The sequence below is a fragment of the Simochromis diagramma genome, unplaced genomic scaffold (assembly GCF_900408965.1).
Source record: "Simochromis diagramma unplaced genomic scaffold, fSimDia1.1 OVJJ01000545.1, whole genome shotgun sequence".
Lineage (NCBI taxonomy): Eukaryota > Metazoa > Chordata > Actinopteri > Cichliformes > Cichlidae > Simochromis > Simochromis diagramma.
Genome location: NW_024387371.1, coordinates 6,808,572 through 6,833,648, shown reverse-complemented (window position 1 = coordinate 6,833,648; position 25,077 = coordinate 6,808,572). Strand labels below are relative to the sequence as shown.

Here is a 25,077-nt window from a genome sequence, read left to right as displayed (position 1 = left end):
TCAGGATGTGATCTGTGGCTTAACCAAAGCTACAATACTTTAGTCCAAGATAAATATATAAAGCTAGAATTGAGGACAAGAGGTTCCTACCATCCTGCAGTGCAGTTGTTAGCACTGTTGGCTCATAGCAAGAAGGTCTTCAAATCTATTCCAATCCACTGGCCAGCTGGGGCTTTTCTGTGTGGAGTGCATGGTCTTCCTGTGTCTGCATGTTTTTTCTCTGAGTACTCCGGCTTCCTCCCACAGTCCAGAAATGCATGTTAGATTAATTGACATTTCTAAATTATCTGTAGGTGTGAATGTGAATGGTTGTTTGCTTCTGTGTTAGCAACAGATTGGTCATCTGCCCTTGGTGTACCCCACCTCTTGCCCTGTGATAGCTGAGATAAGCTCCAGCCCATCTGTGACCCTGAATTAAATGAGTGAAAGAAGATGGATGGATTTTATAAGTAGCAATTATATTTTTTTAATGATAAGAATCAGGCCTATCTATAACCATAATGGACCGAAAGGCATTTCACATTTTTTCAACAACATTTACCTTCCCGGTCAGTCATGTACAGTTTAATCTTCCTTGAGATCACAATGAACAGAACCAATTAAACAGGGGTTTCCAATTTAAATGAGAATGTTGGTACTAAGATGATGTGTTTACTTCAGTCAGTATAGTATAGGCTCCTTAAGTGAGTGGAAAAACTGAATGAGAAGACCTTTGTATGTGCAACCCATCAATTTTCACATTTTTTATTATATCAGATTTAGCTGATGTTTTTTCCTTCTGTAAAACACATTAAAATCAATCGGTCTCTTACAAATGGGGGCGGGGCTTGTATTTAGAGCTGCTGGACAATTAGGATTCACTATGTAGACACATTATGTGCCATTAGGCGAGCAACGATAACAGCTATCAAACATCAACGTTATTTTTGCGTTGCTTGTTATGCTCAGTTTGCACTTAGCGTTCATCTCCTGCATATTTATTGAGATCAATATGTTTCCTCTTCTTAAGAACCTCCATTACCATCAAAACACAATTTTTTGCAAGGGTCATGATAAAAATCTAGAGTCACTGATGTTTCTCTCACATCTATTATTGTATTTAACAATAGACTTATTTAACAGAAACTTAATGTCAAGTGAAATGTTTATTTTTAACAAACATGTCAAAACATAATGAAACAAAACTGATGAAAGTTTGTATTAGTTAAATGAATTGTATCATTCATGCACCCACCTAAAGACTGAAGCATTTGTACCAACGGTAGCCCACCTATTCTGGTGAATGCTGTGCCTGCACACCCGTGATCTGTCTTTTATGCACAGTTCCTCATTCCTCACTCAATGCTGTTTCCTCTCCCCTTTTTGGGTATTTCTGCATTTAGTTTTTATTTAATACTTGAAAACTCACTAACTTGGTCACTTATTACCATTTGATCTCTTTGCATTAAGAAACTCGAGTTTCTGTTGCAGTATACTTTGGGTCTTAATCCATTTGCACTGTGAAGCAGTGTCCACTCAGTTTTGCAGCATTTGGCTGAATCTGAGCAGAGACTACAGCTCTGTGCACTTCAGAGTCCTTCCTGCTATTTCTAGCGGCAGTCACATCATCAATAAACACCAGTGACCTGGTTCCACTGGCAGCCATACATGCCCATGCCATAACATTGCCTCCAGCGTGTTTGACAGATAATGTGACAGATAGCATGGTATGCTTCAGAACATGAGCTGTTTCTCTTCTTCTTCATACTTTTCTCTTTCCAGCTGATACAAGAACATCTTGAATTAATTGGTCAGAAGATTTTTTTTAGAACCTTCTTATTCTTAAGTGTAACCAGTGGTTTGTAGTTTGTTGTAAATCCGCTTGATTGCAGACCTTAATAATGATACTCCTACCTTAACAAGACTGTTCTTGACTTAGATGTTACAAAGGGTTTTTTTTCTTAACAATAGAAACAATTCTGCAATCATTCCCTTTAGTTGTCATATGTGGTCTTTTTAGAGCTTTTAGTGTTGCTGAGCTGAGCAGAGCTGAGCAGTGCTTCTTCATCAACAGTATACCACGTTGTTGATTCGGCCACTACTGGTTTTGTCGTCTATCTGATAGTTTTGTTTTGTTTCTTCAGCCTAGTCATGGCCTCCACCACTTGCATCAACATCTCTTCACAGTAAATCATCATCATCATGCTGCAGTCTCAAAGTGATGCCTGAAAAGTGATAAACAAATAAACATTGCATGTTTACTTGTATTCTGGTATCGATTACAGACCGTTTCATCTTATCCTTTACTTCTTCCTGTCAGGTTGAAGTTATTTAACATGTCAGTGCTGTTTTGCAGCTCAAAATAAATGCCTCAGAGTGCATCAAATGTTCTCTTCTGAGACTCAGGCTGCTGTGACCAGGACAATGTGATCTCAGCATTCTCTGTCTCGCTGTCCCTCAGGCAGGTAGAAATGACCCTAAAGCTGCAATTTAATCCTCAACACGAAAACAGACACATGATTGAAAATCAACTAAAGCACCAGCTTATGCTTATGGCATTGTTAGTAATAGAGTAGGATCCAACATGGCTATGAATGGGTATTAAACATACTTATTTGCTTTTTTGTTTTTATCTCTTTCCAAGGTCGTTGCTTTGAAACGAAAAGCAGTCCTCTAGTAGATATTGGGGAATCATCTGTTATGTAATTTATTCTTTCATTTCTTTTTTTCTGGCAATAAAATTAAATCATTTGATACTCTTATTATTTTCTCTTTTTCGAGAACATCTCAGTCTAGAATGAAGCATCCAATAATCAGACTGACAGCTATGTGAAAACAAAGAAAAAGGGACTTTTTTTTTATATGTAAAAGCTGTTTGCTTCCCTTCGTTCAAATTATTTATTGGTAAAAAGCAGACCAATTTCCAGCAGCACCAATTAATCACATTGTAGGGCCTTATCAGATAATTCTGTACCCTGAAGCTTTCTAATCCATGCTCTTAAAAGGGCTGAGGGTTGGCCTCTGCTCTCAGTCAACTGCCATTGCTAACAAGAGCTGGAAGATTTAAGCATCTTCCAGGAAGAGAAACGTATGAAAAACGAATGATTTGTAGCCACTTTTAAGCAATATTGTCAGAGTAGTAAATTGATATTTATTTCATGTGTCAGATTTAATGTTGGTTACGTCTTTTCTGACTTTGGTGGGTAACTTTTACTTTTAAAAAACAAATGGAAATAAGTATTCCTTTGTTGATCGCTGTAGGAAAACTCATTCCCTGCATTAACCAATGCTAGACATTAGGAGGAGTAGGGCCTGGGGAGCAACTCCAGCTGTAAGGCAGTGCCTTGTTCAAGGGCACAGTGATGTGAATATTTACTCAGCATGCTTTGATGCTGGAAGGAAACACAAGCACAAACATATCATGAAAATGCCACACATAACCACTGAGCCACCACACTGCTAAATATGTGATAAAATACAGTTGGAACTTGAGCCGTTCACCAAAGACAAAGTTCAATTTAACAGCTATCTTCTTATGTAATAAACAACAACCTTCCAAAAAAACGTTTCATTAAAAAAGTTTTTTTTAAGTGAGTTAAGATGTCATATAAAAGGATATTTCTCTGACCTACATGGAAATAAATGGTGAAGTATCACTTTCCCACATCACAGCAATACATTTCATTTCAGCGGTCAAGGTCATTTTAATAGGCTTAATGTTGACTTTCCTGAAGCAATACCGATGTGTCTCCTTGGAGGATAAGTCAGAGTCAATCTAGGAACCCATCGGCTATCGTCTGCAGACTCAGCCTCAGGGAACAATCACCAATTTCTTTTTTTTTTTTAGCTGTCAGTGTAGGAAGTGGATGTCCTGGCCAAAACTTTCTGTTTTGGCTAAATCAAATAAAAAGCAAACTCATCATCAGAGAATATTGCATGTTTTGGAGACTGCAGTTTGACAAACAAAGTTCCTCATTTTCTCTTCATGTAAACTGTTTACTAGGAGTAAACAAAGTCGTCTCAAACATCACAGGTTAAAAGAACACGGAGTACAAACTGAGACCACGTAGGCTTTCCAGTACCAAAAATTTTGTTTCTTATCTATATTCCTAATCATACACAGAAATTTAGTAATTGAGATTAACTCTGTCCAAGAAAGGTCTGTCAATTTCAGTTATGGTCTGCTATGTGCGTCCAACCAACTATTTTCTTCCTATTATCCAAAGTCTGGTAATGCTGGCAGCAGTCGGGGAAGGATATTCCAGAACTCCTTTCCTCCAGCTTTTCCAGTTTTTCTTGAGGGATTCTGAGGGATTCCCAGACCTGATGCTTCCAACACCTTCTCAGCCTAGCCTGGAGTCTCCTCCCAACTGATAGTGTCCAATTAAACCTCCAAGGGGAGCTGCTCAGGACAAATCCTGATGAGACACGAAAACTACCTCCTTTTGATGCAAAGGAGCAGAAGTTCTACTTCTTGATGTCAGTGCTCCTCAATCTATCTCTAAAGGAGAGGCCAGCCACCTTACATTGGAAACTAATTTTAACTATTTGTAAAACAACCTCATTTTTTCAGCCATTCCAACCCTTACCTATGGCTCACTTTCTAGCTCAGATATATTTTTACATTCTGGTACAACACCTTACAGGCTGCAATGCAGGGTGGAGTAATCCACCATTTTTCAGCAGAGGACCATTGACTCAGACTCTCATTCCACACATTCGTCTGAGAACCCACTCAGAGCGTGCTGAAAGTCATGTTTTGATGGACCCAATCAAACCTCATCATCTGCAAAAAGCACAGATGTAATTCTGAGATTCCAAAAAGACAGTACCCATTTTGCTTTCCCAGTAGTACTATTCAGGAGGATTTAGTGAGAATTTAATAGAATAAATTCTCAGTATTCATGTTGTTCAGAAGAACAATTTCAGAATATATGTGAGAGACTCCAAAACTCTGTTAACAGTCCTGTGGAGCCTTTCAGTGGTTGAAGTATAATTCATTAAATTAAAGTGCTATTGCTAAGTCCCTTATTGTTGACTGGTTTTTTTTACCACTTTGGAACAGTAAAGAAATAAGTTGTGAACACAGTTCTGGCACATTACAGTAAACATGTTGGTGAATATTTTTGGTGCATGTTGTGCTCTTTCCAGGCTAATATTAGTATCATTGATACAATGAAATAATTATAGTCAAGGTGTTTTTTTTCCCTCCATATTTTGTTAAATTAAATAAATTAAACTGAAATTCAAAAATTGTATAAGGCAAAGTGTCTGTTGACTGCATATATAAATTTGGGGTTTTATCTTTTTATTTAAGTATTATATTATTTTATCATGCTGATATTTCTCTTCTGATCTCAGCTTTGGACCACCTAACACTATGAAAACATGATCTAGCATTGTTTAAAACTAAGTGACTTGACATTCGTGCTGTCTTCAGGTCCAGAAGGAAAGTGACTGTGCTCACTTTCAACATGATCTCTAATAATTTCCACTTGCTCTGATCACTTCCTGCCATGTCCAATATTACACTAAAGGGACATCATACTACTGCAGCCACTGGCTGTGACACTAAGTTCATCTAAATGTGTCTGAGCGAGCAGCCTGAGAAGGACCAGAACCCTGTGCTGAGGTATTAATATGACAGCACAGCTCTTTACAGCTTTGACAGCCCTGCAGCCTCGGCACAGCTCAGCGAGTGAGCCCACGCTCCCTTAAGCAGCTTTCCATGACTGTCAGTCTGGGAGTGGTGCTGCTACAAGCAAACTGCATTGGTGGGTATGATAAAGTGGGATGACACAGCGCTTCAGGTGGAGTTCAGCTGCTCCCTACCAGGACTGGATTTACTGTGTGACCGAGGATGACACTTTATTTTCTAAAGTGGCTGTCACATTCATTTTAGACTTAAATTACAGAGAGCCACCTACAAAATTCATTTTTAGTCACAAATTACACATCAAATTCCAGATGCCAGTAGCACAGCAGCAGACATACATTGATCAGCACCATAAGCCATTGTTGCTACTTCCATTCTTTGCTTTGAACTGGGACCATGACATGAGACCATTATAAGCCAAAATTATGAAACCGTGATTGAATTCAAAATCGAATGAAAATACATCAGAACACCATTGCCTTCATTCCTATAAATTTATAATCAATTGCTGCTTTTCTCTCCTGCTGGCTACCAACCTCAAGATTCATTAATTAAGCGATTTGATACCAGCAGCTCACAGCAGCATGTGAGTCAGCTGTGGAGACTGATTTGGGAAAACCCACCTTACACACTTGAATCGCATGCACGATTCATTCATGCAAAGTGAGAGGATAATCCAAAGTGTAGGGTATGTGGGGGAAAAGTAGTGGTAGTAAGAGTGGGCAGAGGAAATGGGGAGGGGAGCGGTACTTTGAGTCATCAGTGACACTCGGATCTTACCAGTATTATGCTGATCCGTCTCTCTCTCTCTCTCTCTCTCTCCCGTTATTCTCTCTCTGGCCTGCCGTCACTGTGGGCTTTTCGTTCTCCATCAGTTGAATGCCCACAATAATGATCAGCGCACATGCTGTAAGATGCAGCGAGCATGTGTCCACCTGGCCAGCTGCATGCAAGTGTATGTCACTGAAGGGGAGGAGGATACCTTAACCGGACTCTTCAGTGTGAGGCTGAAATAGAACCAGTGCTCCCCTCTCTCACTCTCTCTATCCTTCCCCCCCCCCCCCCCCCTCTCTTTTTCCTCCACTCTCTGTCTCCTTCTCGGTGGCTGGCCAAGCTCCTCTCCTCTGTGTCCTGCTCTCCACCTGGCCTCCATGAGTTTAATTGAGGACAAGCCATTCCTCCCTGGAAGGTAAGCAGCGTAGCCGCGGGGTGTCAATTTTCAGAGCAATACAAAGAGATTAGACAATAACAGAAAAAAAGAGAGGGGGATATACAATGATGTCGCATTTATGTGACTCCCGAAATTTTGCTTGTTTTTTTTTTAGTGTTTACTACCAGTGAACAGCGAGATAGGCGCTGACATAGATCAATATATATATATATATATATATATATATATATATATATATATATATATATATATATGTATGTTTTGTTTTCTTTTATTCTTTTAGATCCGCTTTTTTTTCCTGTGAAAATGTCTGGTAGTTTTTCCTGACTTGCAATTCTTCCTCTAACATGACAACATCTGGATATGTTAAAAGGTTATTTAGTGAAGGGCATTCATTTAAGGCTCAGATACTAAATCAAGGGAGCGAAAATGAATTGTGCAAGCTGTAATAATGATGAAGATGAAGGCTCAGACCTCACAGCCGACTCGTGGGACCTCCGGCAGGATTAGTGACGAGATCCTGATTATCCCACTCTGTAACAAACGAGTGCTTTTCTTTATCTGGTGGTCCAAGTTGAAGCCGTCACAACACTGACCATTTGCAAGACAGCCTGCCTTGATCCTGAGCCGCTTGCTGCACGTTGTTTATCTGGATGGGTTTGCCTGCATGCATGAACTGTTTGCTGTTGTTTTCGTTGTTGCTTGTGCAGACATATGTGATTGTGGCTCACTCAAAGCTCTCTTCGCAGAAAATCAATAAGTGTGGACAAAGACGGATTTTGTTGTGAAGTCCTTCTGTTGGATACAACATAATTTAACAAAGTGACTGAGCTCCAACTGCAGATGAGAATCAAAGGCAAATAGGAAATGAAAACAGCTGTTTGAGGGCATGACACTGACCTAATCAAAAGTTTCTTTTTCTATACTAATCAGAGATTAATCACACAATAGTTTGTGTGATATAGACTGATGAAGATGGTGATGTGCACATAGCCACAGAGGTCCATCTGAATATTATAAAACAACTTAACATTATAAAGCTATTTTATAGCATTGTATATTAAAAAATATTTATGCCAAGTTAATCCAATTAGGATGAGCGACACGTCACATGACCAAAAGTTTGTAATTGCCTGCTTGCATCAGACCATTTATGATTAATTGCCTCAGTAGCAATCAGCTAAATGGCAATCTGTCCTCTATGTTACCACAACTGCGGAAGCTCTATGCTACAATCAAATCATGCGCCATCTCCCTTTGCTTAATTTATTTACCCGTATAATTCTGGCCTAAAAATAAAGCTACAAATACAAAACTGTAAATTGTTAATTCACAGAGATTTTCATACTTATTGACTGTAATAACTGTAGTTCAATTTCCATTGAGCCAAATGTGTAAGAATATTTTTTTTCGCAAATCACTGACAACCATCAGCTGACAACTGATTCACAGTCACATTAATATGATGCAGTGCTTGACTTCTTAAACACATCATGTGAACGCAGATTGCATCATATGTTAATTCTCCAGGTTACATAAGATATGTCGTATGCCCAGCAATGTTTGAAGGAGTTGCCTCCAAACATGCTGTCATGCCGCTAAAACTTGCTGTAAATATTGTACTGTGATGGCACTCGCTTGTCACTGTCAGTCACTCTCAGATGAGGTGGCAGTTCCACACAGCGAGGGTGACAGTTGACTTTAATCTCACAAAGGTCTCACTAGGTCGTCGTGGCACGTACCACACAACACACTGGACATCATATTTGCTGCTTTGATTTTAAATACTGCTCAACTCAAAGGGCTTTACCACCGATTTCCAGCGTCTAGTGTGGTAGAGTGCTGCTGGGTGAGGCTGTCGGTGGTATAATTATGTTGCCCTGAACTAGAACACAAGAGTTTGAGTTGTATGCACCATATCTTGCTTTCTTTTTTTTCCTTTTTTCTTTTTTTTTTGTTGACTGGTTAGGCACCAGTCAAACAGGCCTAAAGACTGGTCAGCGGTCCTTGACAACCACCAGTTGCTAGGGAAAAAATGTGTATTCGTCAACCAATTGGCAAGTGGTTGCTGGAGGCTATGGGCCATCTGTGAAACTAGCTGCTAGAGCCACCGTCACAGAGGCCTAGACACCAGTAGGAGGCGCCCGGGCACCCACCAGTCAACAGGGAAAATATATCAATTCCTCGTCTGGTTGGTAAATGGTTGCTGGAGGCTGAAAGTGGTCACAAACAGACATCTGGTGCTGCACAAAAAAAACCTCCTTGCAATTGCTTTGGTCACTAGTCAGTTGGTACAGTTGCCATAGTTTATATGGAAGACGCTGACTTGCCTGTAAACACTCGCCTAATGGTAGTGAAACTGTCTAGTGCTATGCTGTCTATTTGACTTCAGTGAAAATAAGCTGTGAATCACACATTTGTGATAAGTGTTTCACATCGCTGGGGAGGAATGTTGGCCCACTCTTCTTTCCAGAATTGTTTTAGTAATTCAGTCAAATTGAAGGCATGAAAAGAATTTCAATATGATTTAAGTTTTTTGGTTGAATTGTTGTTGTGTTTCAGATCATTGTCCATAACCCAAGTCCTCTTTAGCTTTATGGTACAAACTGATAGCTGGACATTATCCTTCAGGATTTTCTGGTGGAGAGTAGAATTCATGGTTTTAGTGTATTCGTTTTACACCAGCTATCTGAAAATGTAACTTTTGTTTGTTCAGCCAACAGAATATTTGCCCAAAGTCTTGGGTAGACGAGCCTTTGGGTTCTTTTTGGTCGGCATTGTTTTTTCCCCCGTGCCATTTTTGCCCAGTTTGTTTAGTACTGTTGTATCATGAACACTCCCCATAAAAGGAGACAAGGGAGGCCTGAAGTTCTTTAGATGTTTTTCGGGGTTCTTTTGTGACCTCCTGGATGAGTTGATGACGTGTGCTTGGAGTGATTTTGGTAGAACATCCACTCCTGGGAGGTTCACTAGTGTTCAACTTATCTCCATTTGTGGATAATGGTTCTCATCATAGTTCACTGGAGTCCAAAGGAATTAAAAGGATCTTTCACTGTAGACCGTGGAATGATGGGTTGCTTTTAGAGATCTTTTAATTCTATTCAATTCAAATTTAGCTATACAGTGCCAAACAGTTGCCTCAAGGCCCTTTTAGCCTACTTCACTTTGTCAGGCAGGTCCTATTTACATGAAGTATTGATTCAGCAGCTCTGCCAGGTAAAAAAAAAAAAAAAGCTACATTTTTTATTTACTCTGGTTACATTTGTCTAGTGTTAAAATTAGTTTGATGTTCTGAAGCATCCTACTTTTAGAAATACTAAAAAAAGAAAGGAAAAGGAAAGGGTCAAATACTTTTTTATGGCACTGTACACTTCTGTTTCACTCTAATAAGGATGATAGTTTATAAACTAAACATAATGTTAAACCTGAAATTAGTGAGTGACACTATAAACCCCCCAGGAATTCATTTACAGAGGTCATTTCCTCATAGATGTCTATACAACCAGGTATTTTTTTCCAATCAGAGGAGACGTGCCTGCTGGCTATTAGAGGGAATACAGGCTTAAGGCACTTCCACACTGGTTTCACTTTTCAGGTTATGTTTTTTTCAAGCATATTTGTAACACAAAAAGGCATAAATAAGTAAAAACTGTTCAATACTGCTTTGAAATGTACATTTATAAACAGTGTAAATGCTCAAGGGACAGGGCTGGTAAATCAAGCCAAGCATGCAAAATTAAATGTGACACTTTGCATTAAGTTCACATTCGATCACAAACATTTTCTGATTCATAATGTCAATGCACATACACTGAGAGCCATTATAATGGAAAAGAGGGTAATTTACTTTAGATAAAAATACGAATCCTGTTGGTAACATTTTCTGAAGGAAAGAAAATGCTGGGTAACAGATTAACATTTAAACACAAATCAAAAATTGAGACTGGCTGGAAACCATGCAGATACACAACCATTGCTCTTGAGCATGTGGTCTCTTTGCTCTTTCACTCGCTGACATGCCTGTCAGCCTTTAAATGGCTGCTCATCTCCGCTGACTACAGACATTTAATGGTTATGAGTGACAGTTCTACTTTCAGTGGCACCGCAAATCTCACAGTTTGATAGCTTGCCTCAGGCAAACTTGTTGCAAACTTAATAGATAACTTGTCATGCTGACAACAGCAGTAAAAGTGCAGAAAGATTATTTTAAATATCCTCTGCAAACCACATGATTCTACAGGGTCAGAGAAGGAAAGGATAGAGTGCACATGTGCTTGAAAAATGAAATAATAAGTCAGGTAAGCAGGTGATATAAGGCGCACTTCTCACGTCATCATCTGGAGGTCAAAGTCCTCGTGTCCCTGTATCAAAGGCGTCCAATTATTAGTTATTCAGGCAAGCTCAGAGACATGACAGTTGTGTCATAGCCCACTCAGCTTCAAAATACTCAGTCTATCACAGCAGACCAATGACAGAGTTTATCTTTCCATAACAGCTCCCTTTTCATTTCCACACTCGCTATGCTGATCCGAGTATTTCATAAACTGCTGATCTGCTGGGATTTTTCCCACACAGCCATGTCTAGTGTTTACAGAGAAAACCTCCAGTACATGGCAGCCCTCTGGGTGAAAGCACCTCGTTGATGCTAGATGTCAGTGGATAATAACCAGACTGCCTTGAGCTGATACGAAGGCACCTCTGAATGCAAAACCTGTTAAACCTTGAAGCAGCAGAAAACTCGTCAACAAATCTGCAACAACTATGTGACGCTATGATGTCAAAATGGGCCAAATGGGCCATGTCCACACTAATACATTTTCATTTGAAATCGCATCCTTTTCTCTCCATTTTGGCCTTCCGTCCACACTGAGACGGCGTTTTCAGTCAAGGAAAACGCAGTGTTTTGAAAATGCTTTCCAAAGCGGACACATTTGAAAACGCCGTTTGGACAGCGAACCCGGAGCCTTTTTGAAAACGATGACACATTTTTTCTATGCTCCGCTGCTTTTATATATAATTAAGAATGGATGTCTCTAATATATCTCAGACACAGTTTAAAGAAGTTGTACCCACCTGAAAACGTATTTATGAAGGGCAACCCATCAGACAAAAGTTGGCATAAAGGGACAGGAGCTTAAATGTCTTTTAGTGTCAAACAGAGGAGCTACACATAAACCCAATATAACATAAATAAGGATCATATTTTGAAATTTGAACTGTGCAAAGCTGCTTTTGTTTTATTATGGAGCTAATGCAAAAATAAGCATATTATGATCCAGTTAAAAGGAAGATGCACGCTTTCTCAGTTACAGAGCCAATTTAAAAAAAAAGAAAAAGCTCAGTCAGTGCTTGGTGAGAGTGCTTGAGCTTAAAAACCAGCACACTTGAGAGAGAAGCATGTGCACATTCAGATCTGTGCAAAGGATGTTTATGATTAATATCAGCTTTAAATCTTCCAAAACCTGACAGTTTCCCCTCCCAAGAGATCTTATGAGATGAAAACATGTTTTGCACAGATTTGAGTGAACACACATTTTATTAGAACACATGCTCTCACAAACTGTATCACAGCAATAACAGGGCTGATCATTAATGTGGTAACAGTGTTGCTTTTAATCAATACTGGAGATTAGATGCTGAAAGAAATACAAAGAATTGTTTCTTCAAGGTAATTAATTTGGGGAAGAAAAGGCTTTGGAATGATAGTAAACGTGTGCTACGCCAGTTCCATCACTGATTCCTAAAACACCTGAGGGGAAATTTACTTGATTGAGAATCCATTATTGTGCTGACACAAGAATGAAGTTCATGGAGTTGAGTGGTACTAAAATGGGTCACAGCTTTGTACTCCGCTGAGTCTCCTCCACTCAGACTGACTGGACATTTCATCATTGACTGGCGTGCTGACTTGCATAGTAATGAAGCTTCATCCCTGTGATTGCCTAAGTCCTTGAACATCAATATTGCCTCTACATCATCTCTGGTAGCTATCCAACTCTTGCTCCGCATTTCGTCCCTGCACCATCCTTTCCCTCCCAATTTCCATTGTATTTTTCATTTTCTATCAAGCAAAGTGATGCACTGAATAGCAATCATTATCTTGGTTGCAAATAGCTGGGTAAGAAGAAGCCGACTGGCTAAAGAATATGAGAAGCATGAATGCCTCTGACAGTTTTCAAGTGATGGCGAGAAGACTCCATTAAGAATCTTCCAACAATGGGTTAGAAATCCTGGAGAGCCTGTCAACTCTGTTTCATGGCAGGGAAAAAAAAGAATCACACTCTCACCTCGGCCCATTATGTATCTCTTCGATCACTTCAGTGTCTGGATTGTAATTGCACGTGTGCTTGCTGAATCATGCTTAGACTGCAATTTCACAAGCTTTTTATTCCCAGAAAATCTGAGCACATTTGGTCTTAATCATAACTGTTTTGTTCCCTCAACCGTTTGTACCCCTATTGTAAATCCTAAAAATGGCACCGTGCTTTAATTTTTTCCATCTGTCAATGCTTTTTAGATATTTGTGTTTAATATGAACAGTCCTCAGCTTTTGTAGAGGATTATTTTTCTTCAAAACGGCTTTTTTAATTTATTTCTACATCTGATCCTGTAGGCTGCAGATATTTCTTGCAATAACAGCAGTAGGACAGCTTGCAGTGCACTACAGACAGTGTGCAGTGTTTGAAATGCTTCAGAAACAAAACAGTTTGCATTGATTCGATTTTACATAGTGACTACATATACTTCCTTTTTGCATGTTTTCATTTTTTTAGGATCCTAAGTTGAGTATTGACTTTTTGTAAATTCCTGGATTATTTTCAGCTTTATTGACCATGAATTAATTCGAGTGGTGACATTTTAGATGGGAAATGCTTCAGACACGTCTGCTGTGTTGACCTCCACCATCTCCAAGGAGCATGACATCTTCATGGGTTCAGTCTACAGCTTATTCTGTGAGTCCACACAACATTTTTTTTTATGCTTTATCCATCTTTAGCACAACTCAATCTCCTTTTCTTTCACAGGTGTACTGTCCATCATAGGCAACTCCACACTGCTACTTGTTGCTTATCACAAGCGGTCAACCTTGAAACCAGCAGAGTTCTTCATCATCAATCTCTCCATCAGTGACCTTGGGATGACACTCACTTTACTTCCACTGGCCATACCATCGGCGTTTTCACACAGGTATCGTAAAAGCTCCTTCTATATTTTTATTTCATTTCAACTTCAAATTCATTTATCAGTAATCATTAAAAAATTTTCTCTATTCACTATAAATAGCTACATGTTATAGCAAAAAAAATGGAGATTGATAAACATTTTGTGTAGTTGTGGGCCTTAACTATATTTTCAATCTAGCGCCATGTGGAAGGGCCTCCACATTTAGTGCCATTCCTAACAAACTGATGTGAATTCACCAATTTCCTTCTGCATCAGGACCAGACTGTGGAGGCCTTTTACAGTGAACTCGTTGTCACGTTCAAGAAATCAGTTTGATTCGTTTTGTGACATGAAATAGAACCAAGATGGATCCATGCTTTCATATGTCACAGCAGAAACTGAGACTCATTAACATTTTTCCAATTTTCCTATTATCTAAATTTGGTAAACTGGTGTGAACTGCAGCCTCAGTTTCCTGTTGTCAGCAGACAGAATTGTCACCTCTTCTGCTGCTTTAGCCCTTCTACTTCAAGGTTCAATGTGCTGTGTTTTTAGAGATGCTCTTACCTTGGTTGTAACAAGTGGTTATTTGACATCATCATTCTCCTCAGACATCTGGCTTCACTCAAAGAACTGCTGCTCGCTGGATATTTTCTTTTCAGCTCGCGCTTGGTAAACCCTAGAGATGGTTGTGTGGGAAAATCCCAGTAGATCAGCAATTTATGAAATACTCAGACAAGTCTATTCAGCAATCCAGCAAAAGTAAATCCGCATTCTTCGGCATTTTGATGCTTACTTTAAATTTCAGCAGGGTGTCTTCATCGTGCCTACATGCCTAAATGTATCAACATATTGCCACGTATTTGGCTAATTAGATATTTGCTTTAATGAGCAGTTTAAACAGTTATACCAAATGAAATGCCCAGTGAGTACATGTTACAACATGTCTAACCTAAAAATCTATAAAAAATGACTTTTAACAGATTTCCTGTTAAAGTTTGTGCACTTCCTTTTTTTCTGTCACTCTGTCTAAATACCTACTTACATTTTCATCATTGACCTCAAACTCCAACTCTTGCTGGGAAAATCAACAGTGCAAAACTCTGAATGAAAACATCTTCAGTGGAGGACACTGCAGTTTCCAAGCCTGACGAAGACGTGTTACGTCACGTGCATTACCAGGTGTTTGCTTTCGGCTTTGTTTTTTGTTTTTGTCTTCACACTCACAGAGTTTTGCACTGTCAGTTTGCCCTGAGTTCAACAGCTACATCCCAAGAGAGGGCATCTGGCAAAACTGCGGTACATGTCATGAAAATGTCACCATTTCGGTAAACAAAAATAAATCTGTGGTCTCTGTCACTCACCACCATTCTTAGTTGCCAGATTTAGCTGCCTGTGAGTTGCTCTTCCCAGAAACTCAAATTCAAATCGAGGGTCTCTGCTGTTACAAGGTGGAGGCGATCTAGTATGCATTTCATACGTGTAAAAGTGATCATAATCTGACTTGCAAAGAGCAATTCCAGCACTGCAGGAGAGCTTCAGTGCTCACAAAGAAACATTAAGGTGGAGCACATTTACGTGAGGTCTCTTGTCCTTGTTTTTTATTGACACAGTCTTCCATGTTATATATCCAGAGGTTCTTTGGTGCATTTAGCTTAGCAAACAGTCAGAAAATAGTCATCTATCAACCAAAAATATACTTTTTAAAAACAAAATAATGCGAACACTTTTGCAGACACAAGATACATGATGGCCTCCAGTAATAATAATGTACCTGATTTAAAATGTATTTTTCTAAATTAGCTTAACTGAACCTCTGTTTTTGAACAGGGGCTTATTGTTGTTAGAAGAGATTAATAATAACCAAGAAAGAATGAGAATGAGGAAAAGTGGGAACATTTTGGAAAGTGGTTTATTTCATCCTAAATGCCTGAATGCAACTGAAATGGATCATGTTCCAGCAGGTACTCTTAATACTGTATCAGATTGCAGAATAAATATAAACAAATTATATTGGAAATCTATGTTCGGGATGGAGAGGGCTTCCCAAAGCTTGTTGTTATACTTCTATCCTAACACTCAATAAAAAGACCCTCCAAAGCTGTGACTGAGACTCTACAGTTACACTCAAACAGGGAGCAGTTTTCTGGGCCCTAGCCTCTATTACATTTTTTTTACTCATTGTCTGTGTGTACAGGTGGCTGTTTGGAGAAATCATCTGCCAGGTGTATGCTATGTGTGGAGTGCTGTTTGGTCTCTGCAGCTTGACAAACCTCACAGTGCTTTCCTTAGTGTGCTGCCTTAAAGTCTGTGTCCCCAACCACGGTGAGGGTGGAATAAATTGATAAGCATGATGTTGTCAAAGCTACAGAAAGTTTACCAGCAGCAGGAGTAAAACGAGCATAATAACTTCAAGGCACCTTTTTCTATTTCCTCTCTTATCAGGTAACAACTTCTCCTCGTCACATGCCCACCTCCTGGTGGCTGGAGTTTGGTGTTACGCGTCTGTGTTTGCTCTGGGGCCACTGGCACACTGGGGACATTACGGTCTTGAGCCTTATGGGACAGCGTGCTGCATTGACTGGCATGCACCCAACTATGAGCTTTCAGCTTTGTCTTATATTATCTGCCTTTTCTTCTTTTGCTATGTAGTCCCCTGCACTATCATCTTCCTCTCCTACACTTTCATTCTGCTGACCGTGCGGGGCTCACGTCAGGCCGTCCAGCAGCATGTGTCACCACAGGCCAAGAGCACCAATGCACACACTCTCATTGTCAAGGTCAGAGGTTATGGCTGTGTCGCTTCAGCACCACTGACTATAGCTTTTATAGCTAACAGGATCTGAGTAGGATATGAAAACATAAATAATTAGAAGGTTATAAATTAAATTGATTACTTTCTTTATCTCTGTACAGTCTTCTGATGCATATGTAGACTTCTGCGTGGATAGATTCAAAACTAAAGTTATAATACTTAAGATATATGTTTTCATACAAATTTGCCACTAACATGAAACTAAATTCTGCATGTCATGTTTTTTGTTCAATGTTGTTTGAATATCTGCATGCATATGTGTGAATGCTCCTTCTCCACAGCTGTCTGTAGCAGTGTGCATAGGCTTCCTGGCTGCTTGGTCTCCATATGCTGTCGTGGCCATGTGGGCTGCTTTCGGGGATGCCACGCAAGTTCCTCCTGCTGCTTTTGCCCTTGCTGCAGTGTTTGCCAAGTCTTCTACCATCTACAACCCTATGGTCTACCTCCTGTGTAAGCCCAACTTTCGCGAGTGTTTATACAGAGACACTTCGATGTTGCGACAGATGATCTACAGGGGCAGTCCGCAGTCCGAGCCGAAAGAACGATTCGGATCCACATCACAGCGCAACAAGGACATGAGCGTCTCCACGCGCTTTTCAAATGGACAGCAGGAGAGCTACGGGGCGTGTCTGCACTGCACTGACAATGCAGCTCTGTGTCATGTGACACCCCAAAGGACTGCCTGCATCCTGACTGGATCCACCTACACAGAGGTGACAGTCGGCCAACTCTCAGCCAAACCACAGGCCGAGTTCCTCTAGTGGAACAGCCTGATTCTTTCATAAAGCAAACAAAGGACGACACGTGATCAAAAAGACAAAGAGGTTACTGAACAATAAAGTCTCAATGAGACTTCACCACCTTTGCAAGGACCTTTCATGTCATCCTTTCTGAGTGACTCTTTCAATGTGAAATGAAAACATGATACAAAAACTTCTCAGAAGATTTGCCACAAAAAAGTATACTTGCAATGTCTTGACGTCTACTTCTGTGTCAGCTTATTTCCTGTTTCATTTAAATGTGCAGTAATTTAACAGGATTCCAAGACAGCAGAAAATGAGACAGCAGAACCCCCTCCAGCTTAAAGGTTAATTAGGAAAATGTGTACCTCAGTGTGCATCATGAGGATAAACTATGTTTAATATTCCACCAGCGCCAACTGAGTATATTATAAGAACGTATTGCAGTCAAGGACTGTGAAAAAGATTGTTTAGGTTTCTTTACATTGAGGACCGTGATACTGTATGTAAAGGGGTATTCAACCTAAAATGATCAAGTATTCACCGCCTGTAGGAGTGAATGTCTGATCTAAAGTTTTGTCCTTGTCAATAGTGGGATGTACTGTAACTGAGACATAAAATCAAACTGGCAGCTGCAGTTTTCTGGGATGAACAACACAACCAAATTTCCCCACTTCATCCAGCCTGCAGGGTCTTTGAGAGGTTTAATGTTAGAGAGAGTGCTGTAAGCAGAAGATCACTTCAGTCAAGAGGCCTGTACTTGCAGGGCTCCAGTGCAGCATGTAACCTGCAGTCATTTTCTAAACACAGACTGTTGAACAAAATAGTTCCACATTAATTTGTACATAAGTTTAGATTTTTATTTCATAAAAAGCACTCCATGTGACTCCTTTTGGTTTACAGAAACTCCCATTTCAGTTGTGGGGCCTCGCTTCTCTTCTTATTTGGATCTTAGCAAACCAATATTAAAGGGAACCCACGCTATTAAGAAAACTTAATAACCTGTCATTTCAAATCATTCTATTTAAACAATCGAACTGATTAGGAATCAAGGAAAATCAGTTTCTGCAATATTTTACATCAGTACAAAGAGAAAGATTTCCAAAGTAGGCCATGGTTAAGACTGAAGGTCCTTGAGAATTATTTTGCTTTACAGAATTTTTGTCTTGCAGTTTATTTTCTGCTAAAAATATGCATTTACATCCATCAGTTAAAAAAGCGATTCCTTTACAGCAACGATGATGTCTTTTCATCCATGTCAATGCAAAAATACAACGAACTATGTTAGATTTAATTTTAGTTTCTTTTATAATGTGGTCCTGTGCTGTGTGACATCATGTGTATGTATATATGTTTAAAAAGTATCATGTATGTATTTATTTCATTATAAAAAAGTTCTTGTTTAGTATTATTTACTAAAAACACAAAAACAAACGGATCATTGCACTGTTTTGGGGGCACAGAAAGTTGCATCATCTGACAGAAAGCGAGATTTCAGAAAGATTGAAATAATTTCAAATTATTCATAAAAACACTTTAAAACATGAGGGGAAATTGTAAACACAAATTTTACTGAAAACGATCGTAGAACAGAGATTATAATCGAATGTTTAAAATCAGCTCTTATTTTCTGTGAATGAGGCAATCTTTAATTTTTTTTTTTCCAAGCACTTTAATTACCTGTGAGGAAGCTGCTTTGCTGGGTGTTCATTAACTTGGGAGCACAGCAGGTTCAAATTTACTGCCAATGCAATTTTCCATAAAGCAGTTTATTGACATTATAGGAGACACCTCTGTTTAAAATTCCTGGGATGGTGTGCATGTTGAGCATGAAACTAATTTGCTCTCAGTTTTTAGAGAACTGCATTAGCGTTTTTGTGAAGAAGCTGGATTTGAAAAATGAAGCCAAATCATCCAAATGTCCTGCTTGTCCTGCAGTGGATATGGCATTTCTGGAAGGGAAAAAGGCATAAATAAATGAATAAATATTGGTCTGAATGAGGATAACCTTGGACAGCTTTGGTTTTAGGACTTGAGAAACAACCATCTTTGTGTGCCACACACAACATTTCAGGAGAAATCTTTCTGAGAAGGCTAATCAAAAATCAAAATTCACGTTGATAGCAAAGCTGCAACTGTGAGGTTGCCTTTCCTATGACGATTACATGCATGTGCGTTTTAAAACATATAGGAAGCCCCATCTCTGTAATGAAAAGTAAAATCTATAGGGCACATGACCTAAAGTGATGTACTTGTATTTTTTGCTAAACTGAGCTGAAATGAAAATCTTAACCGCAATCCCAACAGGGAGCACAAGAAAATATGCATGAAGGATCAACTTAGATGCAAAGTAATTTATTTTCCCCCAGTTTGAAAAAAAAAAGTGCCTGTAGGATAAGCTTTCACTGGCAACCAATATAGGGAAGCAATGAGATACAGCCAGAGGAGGAATTAAAAGAAAAATAACTGATATGGCACATCGCATTAAGAGAAACTGGCAGTATAGTCCTACTTGGGTGCATACTGTAGCAGGGTGCATTTTTGAAACTGTGTATAAAAACAATTATTTACCTTTTTGATTACTGAGACTAATCATGTGAGATTCTTCATTCTGGTCCGTGCAGTCTGTTTGTAGAGCCAGATGGAAATTGATCGGTAAACATGATTGAGATTATTACTGAGTACACAGTTTTACCATTAAAGACTAAGTTTACCCAGCACAGCACTCAATTATGAAATAAAGCTTCAATTCAACAGCCACTTCAGAAATAATCGCTGCTTCTCTTATCTTCATGTGAATTTCCTCTTTTCAGTCCCAATCTCCATCACCAACTCTCTTATCCTCAGTTTGTCTGTTCCTCTTAAAAGCCCAGACTATGACTTCCCATACCAACTGTTCTTGTGCACTCAGACAACTCAAGACATCATTTTAGTGCAAAACACAATTTATTTTGGCGGGTTTAATTCTCTGCTAGTCGTCACTGCCTTGAAGGTCACTAGAAGAAGGATTTTTGCTCTTAAACATGGATACGTGAGAGAAAGGCAGGTCTATGAGAGACAGAGGAGAGAGATTAAAAACTCCTCTATGGGTTTAGGCTCTTTCATCTTACCTCTGGTCGAGGAAAACCACAGTCATACCTGGCAGAATCCCCCTGATGTCAGGCTGTGACCTCCTGTGTAAATTAAAATGTATCTGGTTATTATAGTGCACTGAATCACATATTTTACTAACACTGAACTAATTTTTCAGTCAATTAGTTGATTAATCAGTCTATCAGCTAAGATTTCTGTTGAATCAATGAATTGCTTAATATGGAGCCTATTTTCTTTCTTGGCTCTATATGATGTTAGGGAGAGCAAATATCCATAACACGGTCATCCAGGAGAATATCTCTGACTATGACTGCAGCGGTTCCACCCAGCTGTTATTCACACTTCCTCTTTATGAGCAGCATCCAATCAGATAATAATTTAATTTGGAGGAGAAGGGACTGAGCTAAAATTGCTTCATGCAAAACAAGGATGAACTTTATAAGATAAATACTCATTATTTTGAACCGTAACACATGCACAGTGACTAAAGATTTGGTGCTGGAAATGAACAGAAAAGGTCCGTTTTATTTAATTTATTTATTTTTTTAATTTTTAAGTGGAATTTTAAATCAGTTAAAATCTTGGAAAATGGGGTCAAAATTTAGCACTCTATAATACACAAAGTATTTACAGTAACTCTCTAAGTAAATTAGTGTTTAAGATCCAGGACGTGATGTTAAAAAGCTGACATAAAATACGTTTATTAAACACAGTATGTTTTTATTAGAATAATGAAAAGAAATATAAAGAAAACAAATGACCTGAAAATGATTATTCAGCAGAAAAACCAGACATGAAAGTTAGTGTTAGGTGCAACACTACATCTCAGCAAGATTTATCATTACAACTAAGGTCTGCAATAGACTGTGAGTAATTACTGTGCACTTCTTGTAAGGTTTCACTATATTTCATCTTCAACAGAGGGTGAAAGTTACATTCTAACCCAAACTTTGACACCATGGCTCTGCTTGGTTTTTCCCAGCATGCTGGTGCCCTCTAGTGCATACAAACAGAAAGACAGTGGAAAGACAATAAGCCTTCATTTAGTTATATGTAAACAGATATTGTAGAAAGGTGTATGATTATTATTATAAATTTCTGGGGGAAATAATACATTTTCACATATCAAAGGGGGGGAAAAACAAGGAAGAAAATAAAAAACTGAACCACAAAGAGCAGAGGAACAAATGTGCTGTCTATTGATTAATGGAATATGCACACTTTCTGGCCACTTCATTAGATGCACATTGATAGTACCTGGTTGGACCTTATTTTGCCTTATTTCAAAACTGCCCTAATTCTTCATGGTATAGAAATGCTGGGAAGATTCCTCACCGATTTTGGTCCATATTGAGATGATAGCATCAGTTGCTGCAGGTTTGTCAGCTGCACATCCATGATGCTAATCTCCCCTTCCACCACATCCCAAAAGTGGATTGAAACTGGCATGTTATCCTGCTGGAAGCAGCCATCAGATGATCTGTACACTGTTCATAAAGTGATGGATATGGTCAGCAACAACACTCAGGAAGGCTGTGACATTTAAATGATGCTCAGCTGGTACACCATTAAACCACCACCACCAGTTTGAATCAAGTCTTTCAAGATTTCATGTTGTTTACATCAAATTCTGCCCATTTTGTAGTGAAACTGATACTCATCATACATGGCAACACTTTTCCAGTCTTCTGTTGTCCAAATTTGGTCAACTTTTGCGAAGTGTAGTCTTCATTTCCTGTTTTTAGTTGACAGGAGGGGCACCCAGTGTGGTCTTCTGAAGCCAATCCCATCTGTTTCAAAGTTTGACATGCTGTGGGTTCAGAGAAGCTCCCCAGTATACATTGGTTGTAATGAGCAGTTGTTTGACTTCAAAGTGGTTTTGCGGAACATGCCAATAGATCAGCAATTTTTTAAAATGCTCAGCCCCCCATCTGGCTCCAACAGTCTAGTATCTTTCGTCCTCATTCTGATGCTCACTCTGAACTTTAGCAGGTTGTCTTCACTATGCTTACATGCCTAAATGCAGTGATTTACTGCCATGTGATTGGCTGACTAGATATTTGTGTTATCTGTGTTATATCTTTATCTCTGACCAACGCCCGGTCGGAGATAAACATATCAGGTCAATGCTGATGCTGATGGACATCTGAAACAGGCAGTTCATGCTTGAATTTGTTGAACAGAACAAGGGAACAGAAAACCTTAAGGACAAAGTGGCAAATAAAGACTAACACCTCCTTCAACCTCCTATATATTGGAATAACATTAAGCTACATAATCTTTATTTTTCCAATACCCATAATTCCATAAAATTCATCTTTATGTATCCTGTAGCTGTAAATAAGTGGTGGATAAAATTACTTTTAAACTTATTACTGCATTAACACATCCCAAGCAGATACTGGATGTCTGTAGACACTGTCCATTGCCTGGGGATGAGCTCCAACTGAAACAGGTGATCAAACCTTCATCCCGCATGTGTTTGAAGGAGAAACTAGGGAAAACGTACACGATAACAGGTAGCACATGCAAACTCCACAGATAAGACCGTTGCCTGAGCATGAACTCTGCTGTGAGCACTAAAAACTGAGCCACAATGTTACTGTGGCAAAAGAGTCAGTACGTCAGTACGTTCCAAAACTGGTATTTAGGTTTACATCTTAAGATGTGCTTCTGCATACTGGCGCTTTTTGCAGAATGCAAGCCAGCATGTTTTTGAGGGTTTTTTTTGTCTGTGTCAGCTACACATAATGCATGACTGTCAAAGTACAAAGTGCTGTTATGATGGAGTATATCCCAGTTGTACGCATTCTGCATGCAGCAATACATATTTTGTAAGAGCAGCTGTGGTATGCATTAAAGGGAAAAATATTCAGTTTGGGATGCAGCCCAGAAAATTAAAAACTGTCTGTGCACTCCTAAATAAGATACAGTATGACAGTCTCGTGCTGCACCTTCGTGCTTTTCCTTCACATGTCCACTGGTCATTAGGACCAAAAATATATTAAATCATTTTGAGGATTTAAACACAAGTAGAAGAAGTAGAAACACCAAACATCAGATTACCACATGAGAAGCATTTATGATGGACTGCTTTAAGAATCCACACCTGATCATGTGTGAAATGAAACTTGTCAGACTTTACAGCAGTAATCGCAGTAATTTGTTACTTTTTCTTTCAATACAACATCTGTCAGTGAGAGAAATCATATAATCACATAGGTTTTTAAATGACTTTCCTTTTTTTACATGAATAAGTTAAGAGTCTGAGGACAAACCAGTTTGACTCACTGAATTTAAGCCCACTGGGGCATGAAGCCTCTGAAAAGCATTGCTTGTGAGCTGTTTTCTTTAAAACATAAAACATTAGCTAATTTGTAAAAAAAATAAAAAATAAAAAATTGAATCGTTACATGATTCTGAGAGCGCTTTAGTTTTAAGAAACATCAGTTTAACAGAAACATAAAACAGTTATTTAGTGCTTTTCTTGCACAAATGGACAACCTAAAACCAAAAAGGAGTCATGCTGTCAAATGTGACAAATTATATCTTTTATTGTATCAATACAATTACATTTTTTTTACTTTGTGATTTTCTCCCATTAATATCTCTTTCTTCAGATCTAAATGTATAAGGTCTTCATCTTAAGCAGATGTCACTCAGATATGCACAAAATATGAAGTAGCTTATCTTAACTGCATCCATAAACTGTGCCCCCTCAATCATTAGCAAATAAATTAAGCATAGAATAGAATAGTTTAGATTTTAGTGTAGAAGTTGGAAGCAGTATAACATAGCATTACCTAAAGTCTAAGTAAAACCAGGGCCATCACTGCCTTCTGGTTGGCGCCTCAGGTCAATCTGGTCCCACACCTCCAGACTCACAAACAGCTTCTTCCCCTGGGCCATTCGGACTGTCAATAAACACTATCCCCCCACGCCCCACGCACACGCACCTCACCAATCTGAGCCAATGTTTGAGTAACCTTATCACTCAGGCCACTCACACACAGACTCTATTCAGACCAAGTCTTTTCTTTGCACTACCTCCAAGCACTCTGTGACTATTTTGTTCTCCAGTGTGTGACTTTCTATTATTTATATATATTCCCTTGTTTTGTATATATATATCCCTCTTGATTGATTCCTGTTTGCTATTTATCCCTGCTGTCTACTATTTATATTTTATTCTGGCACAGTTGGTGTGCAGCACCCACAATTTTGTTGTACATGTACAGTGACAATAAAGGACTATTCTATTCTATTCTATGTAGATTAAAGCTCTCCTTGAGGAAAGTACTTACATATAACAAATTAAGAGTTGTTTCCATGCTGTTATCATACATTATCAAACATTATATTGTATATTAAATAGTACTCTCAACTGGGACTGGTGGAAAAGTTGAGAATTGGGAGTGGGCAGTTTTATGGAGTACTTGCATATATGTATGTCCTGGTA

General features: G+C 39.0%; 1 protein-coding gene across 2 annotated transcripts; it reads left to right on the top strand.

Annotated features, from left to right (window-relative positions):
* The first annotated feature begins 6,468 nt into the window (after positions 1-6,468).
* opn7d (opsin 7, group member d) lies at positions 6,469-19,529 on the top strand. 2 transcript variants are annotated; one of them, XM_040008272.1, is made up of 6 exons: positions 6,469-6,824; positions 13,669-13,759; positions 13,850-13,994; positions 16,168-16,295; positions 16,416-16,750; positions 17,067-19,529. In XM_040008272.1, exons 2-6 carry the CDS (start codon positions 13,669-13,671, stop codon positions 17,544-17,546), a joined length of 1,179 nt encoding a protein of 392 aa, XP_039864206.1. In that variant the 5' UTR covers positions 6,469-6,824; the 3' UTR covers positions 17,547-19,529. The 2 variants fall into 2 exon arrangements, with proteins under 2 accessions (XP_039864206.1, XP_039864205.1); XM_040008271.1 differs by having other exon boundaries at positions 6,470-6,824; positions 13,832-13,994.
* Positions 19,530-25,077: the final 5,548 nt, after the last annotated feature.

Excerpts from the sequence above, each read along its gene's own strand:
- opn7d (XM_040008271.1), top strand. The coding sequence starts at position 13,669 with ATGGGAAATGCTTCAGACACGTCTGCTGTGTTGACCTCCACCATCTCC. Across the intron at positions 13,760-13,831 it reads TTCAGTCTACAGCTTATTCT|GTGTACTGTCCATCATAGGC; the intron begins GTGAGTCCACAC and ends TTTCTTTCACAG. Across the intron at positions 16,296-16,415 it reads AGTCTGTGTCCCCAACCACG|GTAACAACTTCTCCTCGTCA; the intron begins GTGAGGGTGGAA and ends CTCTCTTATCAG.